Source organism: Pelmatolapia mariae, linkage group LG16_19, assembly GCF_036321145.2.
Source record: "Pelmatolapia mariae isolate MD_Pm_ZW linkage group LG16_19, Pm_UMD_F_2, whole genome shotgun sequence".
In the NCBI taxonomy this organism is placed as follows: domain Eukaryota; kingdom Metazoa; phylum Chordata; class Actinopteri; order Cichliformes; family Cichlidae; genus Pelmatolapia; species Pelmatolapia mariae.
Window position 1 is genome coordinate 10,997,247 of NC_086241.1, and position 6,293 is coordinate 11,003,539.

Consider the following 6,293-nt stretch of genomic DNA (forward strand, 5'->3'; position numbering starts at 1 on the left):
TTCTGATTCTAAAATTGTTACATGATGACAAAAGGTGAACTATCATTAAAAACCATTAAATAAATTACAAAATTTAAGCTCACAATGTGTGATTAAAATGTATCTAATATGTTTACATAGCTGTAACATGTAAAAAGAAAAAAATAAAATATATTGGAAGAAGTTGCTAATCAACTTCTTTAAGGGTCCAATTTGGATTCATCACATCAGAATAAGAAATAACTAATTTTATCTCCAAAGCAGAGGCACATAAAGCAGATGTCATGAAAACACGACTCAGTCACTTGAAGGTTAACTCTATAGACACAGTTTGTAGTTTAGGACAAGTAAGCAGGATTTTGATGGTTGAATACACACAGAAGCATGACTGTTCCACAAATAATTAAAGATTGAGTCTTTTTTTTACCACACTTTACAGACATCTGTGCATTTTCCTTTTATTTTTGGGCCTTCTTTAACAAACTGATTCGGCTCTCCTGCCACAGGGGCAGCTATAGAAAATCGTAATACCAGACAGTGTCTCTCCATTTATAACTTTTATTACCTATTTATTTCAGGTTGAAAGCCATCATTAATTTCATAAAAGTTCTAGGGGAAAACTGATTTTTGTTAGTTATGTTTGTTTTTATGCAGGAAAAACAAGGTCGCATGGTAATACAGATTTGGCCTGTGATTTTTGTGACATACTGGCATTAGAATGATAAGTCAGCAATGACTCGAGCTGAGGTGTAAGTTTGGATCACCTGCCGTATCTCTGGATTTAATGCTTGAAGCATTGCCAATAAGACAGATTCATTAAAAATACGAGTGGCAAGAACAAATCACAGAGGTCAACAGATTACAAACTTTATCGCTTTTTATTCAAACTGTACACATACATAAGGCTTATCTCATTTTAAAAAACAAGTTTAAAAAAAAAAGAAGACAAAAATATGAGTACCCCCCATAAATACATTATGCTTTTAAAAAAAAAATCAGTCTGTGTTTACTTGGTACCTTGCATATGTTGTGATAAAAACACTCGTATTCCTTCTGAAAACACAAACAGTGCAGTCAGCCTGGTAACACAGACCTGCTCTGCATTGTTAGGTGATGAGTGAAGTGAAACGTTTCCTAACTCAGTCCTACAAACAAATTGTACCCAGGCTTTGAGGTATGTGGTAAATTCACATGGGAACATTGGCATTTCCTATATACACACTGCTTTAACATATAATATGAAGACTGGTACAAAGTATGCAGTTTTAGTATTATTATTATAACAACACAAGGATTCAGGACACAGTACCAATACCAGCTCTGTAATACGAATCATCCCTCATTGCTGGAGCATTCCCGTTCATTACTTATGTGTATGCATGTGTGTGTGTGACCTATGCAGAGAAAATGTACTGCATGGAAAGAAACAAAAGCTTCAGGCACTCGTCTGCTGCCCAACGGCTGACTCAGGGTGAAAACATGTTTTTCTGCTTCCCCACAATGACTCCAACTGATTTCATTACTCAAGTCTGAGAGGTCATTTTCTTATTTGACCAATGCTCTGTGAGGAATGGCGGCCTGCGAAGCAGAACAAATCACTGATAACTTTATTGCTATTGTCACCAATTACAGAGGCGCCAGCAGCTGTAATCCTTTCACTATCTTGCAAATACAATTCAGAGAACTGCAGTGTCTGTCTCTCGTTTTAGCTGCATCAGCATTTATGTGATGTAAAACCTGGTAATTGATGTTAATGTCACAAAGAAATAACGTTTTCTTTTTTATTAAACCTGTGCGGTGTGATCTGAGTTCTACTGGCACCACTTACTAAAAGGGTTTACATTTCAACACTACAAAATGCTCTGTCCTGAAAATGTTTTATTTCAACAGTAACAGCATTAAGTTTCCCTACTATTGTATGAAAAGACTGCAAGTTATTAAAAAATATATATATATTAACTTGTTTTACTGCCCTTAGATTCAACACTGCTGAACTCCCACCTGGCTTTGACCTTTTGACTCTCTGCTACCTTCCAGATAAAAACCTCAAGTTTCTCTGTGTTTTGAGGAGTTTCGTGAGGCAGCATAGACACTAAAATCATAACAATTTAACAAAAGTTCCAACATGTTCAGTCTACTTGGGAAAAAGAGAAACCTTTAAACACTTCAAGTGAAATTACAAGAAAACCGGCATGAGTGTGTACAGTCATCTTAATCCAGGATGAAACAAAAACCCATAGCAGCCATTCGAATTAAATCTGGATGGGTTGAAATGGTGCTTTGGATGTCTTAAAGGATCAAACAAACAAAAAAAAGAAAAGAAAAAAGTCTTTTAGATAGGAGACCACACACAGAGACAAACAATGAGTTGGTGTGTCTTAATTACAGAGAGTGGAGGTGTATGTGTGTGTGGTCTCTAAGTGTTAGATCCAGGTCAATCTGTGGTGTAAATCATATTTTTTAACACTTAGGATAGATGTGCAAACAAATACATAAAAACTTCATTCACCTTCGGAGTGAACATTCAATACAGGAAAAAATATTTAAGAAAAAAAAAGGAAGCAAAAGTTTTGATTTGTGGGGAGCCACTTGGCACATAATGGCAGAGCTGGTGTATAAAACAAAAACAAACAGATTGTACTCTGCAAAATCTAACATGTGTATTAAAGCTTTTCAGTCTTTAGCTAAAAGCAGAGTAACTTAAAACGCCCCAAGTATTGAATTCACAGTCAGAGGGGGTGTGGCTGTTGGAGGGATCTGAACTTTGACCTTTTCTTGCAGTTTGCAGTCTTTTTTGTGACAAATTCTTAAAAGAGCTGAGAGGAAGTACATTCAAATAGTAATACAAGGATATAATGGATAATATGCGGGGAGTTTCATAACAAGTCTGGCATTACAGTCCAGTAATCATTATGATCATTTAGGCTAAAATCCAACTTTTATTTTAAATGCAAAAGCAAAGATTGTGGGCAGAAAAAAGAGAGAAGTATAATGAAATTTAAGCCAGCTTTTGTGGCACCTGTTAAAGTTTTGGTTGTGTTCAAAGGCCTGTATTTGCGCCACAACCTTATAACAGAAAAAAACTGATCAAAAATACATCCATAAGTGTGGTAAAATGAAAGCTATTCGACCTCATTCTCAGGTAACGGGAGCTCCAAACTTCACACCGTCGTCTCTCCGTGGCTGCCGTTACTGAGCCGTTTGTAGAACCGCCGCCACGACTGAAGCGTTTTCCCGGACCAGACCCAGAAACCGGAGGTGATCCCGACTATCATGGTCATCAGGTATTTGATCATGAACACGGTGAAGTCCGGGGTCATGGGGGCGAAGTTGTGCACCGGGCATGGCACGGCGAAGCGCTTGCAGGTCTGCATGTGCCAGGTGCGCTCCCAGTGCTCCCTGAAGGCTTGCTCATAGAAGTAACAGGCGATCACGATGGTGGCCGGTACCGTGTAGAGGACGCTGAAGACGCCAATCCGCACCATCAGCTTCTCCAACTTCTCTGTCTTGGTGCCGTCGTGCTTCATGATGGTGCGGATCCGGAATAGAGATACGAAGCCGGCCAGGAGGAAGGACGTGCCGATGAACAGGTAGACGAAAAGGGGGGCCAGGACAAAACCGCGGAGGGCGTCCACGTTGAAGATCCCCACGAAACACACCCCCGTAAGGACGTCCCCGTCCACCTGGCCCATGGCGAGGATGGTGATGGTTTTGATGGCCGGGACAGCCCACGCGGCTAGGTGGAAGTACTGGGAGTTGGCTTCAATCGCTTCGTGGCCCCATTTCATCCCGGCAGAAAGGAACCAAGTCAGAGACAAAATCACCCACCAGATGGAGCTGGCCATGCCGAAAAAGTATAACACCATGAAAAGGATTGTGCAGCCCTCCTTTTTGGTCCCCTGAGCCACTGTCCTGTAGCCGTCCGGCTTGAATTTATCCACGCAGACTACTTGGTCTTCTAGGAAAAACCCGGCGGCGTAGGCTACCGCCACCATAAAATAACAGCCAGACAGAAAGATGATGGGCCGCTCGGGGTATCGGAACCGTCTCATGTCCACTAGATAGGTGAGCACCGTGAACAAGGTACTCACACAGCATAGGATGGACCAGATCCCGACCCAAAGCCGGCCGAACTTTACCTCATCCTCTCGGAAGTACATGATCCCGGTTGGTTTGGTAGGTTCGCAGGGGGCTCCGCAGTCTTTGACCCCCATGAATCTGTAGCCCAGGTAGGAGGGCACTTCCAGCTGCAGCGGGCAGGAGAACTGGTGGTACTGGTTTGGCTGTGAAGGGTGCTGGTTCGGTCTTCCCATTTTGGGAGGGAGAGTAATTGGGTCCGGTGCGTAGGGAGAAGAAGAGGAGGCCGGGGTGCCCGGTTCTGACGTGTTCTGGCCGACGCAGATCTCCCCGGCTCCATGGACGGGGAAAGCCTCGCAGCGCAGCCGCTCCGGCCACTGGAAGCCGAATTTATTCATCAGGGCTTCACATCCCTGCCGTGCCCGCTCACACAGGGACCGACACGGGGGGATGGCCTGCTCCAGCACGGTGCACACGGGAGCATACATTGAGCAGAGGAAAAACTTCAGATCCGCGGAGCATTGGACCTTAACGAGCGGGTAGAACTGGTGCACCTCAAGTCCGGCGTCCTCCTGGTTCGTGTGGCCCAGGAGGTTCGGCATGATGGTCTGGTTGTATGCGATGTCGGTGCAGAGCGGGATGGAGATGGGCTGACAGAAGCCGTGTTCCGGGATGGATATTCCACTCTCACTGTTGTAATGCTGGGCAGAAGCGGGTGAGAAAAAGGAGAGCCCGCACAGCAGCCACATGATCCGCAGAAACACGGAGCCAGTGGTGAACCTGGCCGCCGCCATAGTTGAGGAGGAGGGGGGGAGGGAAGGAAAAACTTTGATCCAAGTAGGGCGACTCAAAAATGGTGGAAAATGGGAAGAAATTTTCAATAAATGTCCCAATACTTAACTAGAAGTCCAAGTAATTTCAGTTAAAATGATTGTAATCGACTTTTCTCCCGTGTGTAATGAAGATAAATCCAAGAGAAACACTCGTCATGTCATGACTTCTTAATGGTCTTTGTAAGTGACTCCAAGCAGTCCACTCTGACTCCCGGTCCGTTCAAAAGTCCCGTTTTCTCCAAACAATGCAATTTCACCTTAGTCCAGCTTACTTAACTTTTACAACTACTTACTTTAGCGCTAAACGATGTAGGATAAAGGCGTAAATGCCTAGTATTTCCACTGTTTGTCGACTTTAGTTCGCGCAGCGAGTCGCTTCACATGCTGGGCGGTTGGAAGTCCGGAGGCTCGCGCTCCTCACTCCGTGCAGATTCCACCGGTTTCCAGGCGCCCATTCCATTCACTGGACCCCCTCCCCTCTGGCCGAGCGCGAGGCGCCTTGAAACCGCCGCAGTGTCTCGGCCAATCAGCGTGTTTGTTTTCCTACAGCACTCGTTCCTGATTGGCCGTTGCACCCCCACCACAGGAAAATATGTTACAGTAATTACATTACACCAGAGATTTTAACAAATAATACCCAATTAATCTTTTTTTCGGTATCATACGATTTCGCCAATAATTGTGTATTTTTAACACTTGAAATGAATGGTCCAAGTTTGGGTTTAGTTCTGAAAAACAAAACAAGTATGTAGGTTAATCCTAAACATAAGAAATACCTCATATTCTCTTTTTGTAGACACACACACACACACACGTATTGTTTCTTTACTGGGCTGTAAAGCAGAATAAAAAATATGAGATATGTATTTTTATTTGTCCCAAAAAGTTGTGAAATTACTTTGTTTCAGCAGCCATAACTTTAAGCACATCAATAAAAAAAGCTTAAAGAATTTAGATCAGCACAGTAAAATAAATGCATTAGCTCAATGCAGTAAAAAGGCAGGAGCACAAAAGTGAAGATAAATACAAATGATTTGTATTGATAAAAATCTAGATATAATACAATAAGCAAAAATCTAAACAAAATAAACAGAAATGAAGTCCAGTTGCCCACTTTTGTGTATGACAACTGTTCAGCTCTAATTGTGTACTAGATGACTTGATTTTTCTTTTTCGTGTTTTATCAAACACACCTTCTAATGCAGTTTTCTCTGTTCACTACAGAAAGTTATGTCTTTGAGTGTGCAGCTTTAAAACTGAGTTCTCCCCATCGCCCCACACAGTCGCTACACACAGCCAGTCAATGTGTGCAGGACATGTAAACACTCTGCAGCACAGTGAGCAAACCATGAAAAAAAAAGAGAGAGAGAGAAACTTCACGAAAAAACCCAGAGTCTTAACCAC

General features: G+C 42.7%; 1 protein-coding gene across 1 annotated transcript; it reads right to left on the reverse strand.

Annotated features, from left to right (window-relative positions):
• Positions 1-838: 838 nt before the first annotated feature.
• On the reverse strand, positions 839-5,341 carry LOC134645209 (frizzled-7-A-like). The gene has a single exon (XM_063498557.1). The coding sequence runs from the start codon at positions 4,848-4,850 to the stop codon at positions 3,141-3,143; it is 1,710 nt and encodes a 569-aa protein (XP_063354627.1). The 5' UTR covers positions 4,851-5,341; the 3' UTR covers positions 839-3,140.
• Positions 5,342-6,293: the final 952 nt, after the last annotated feature.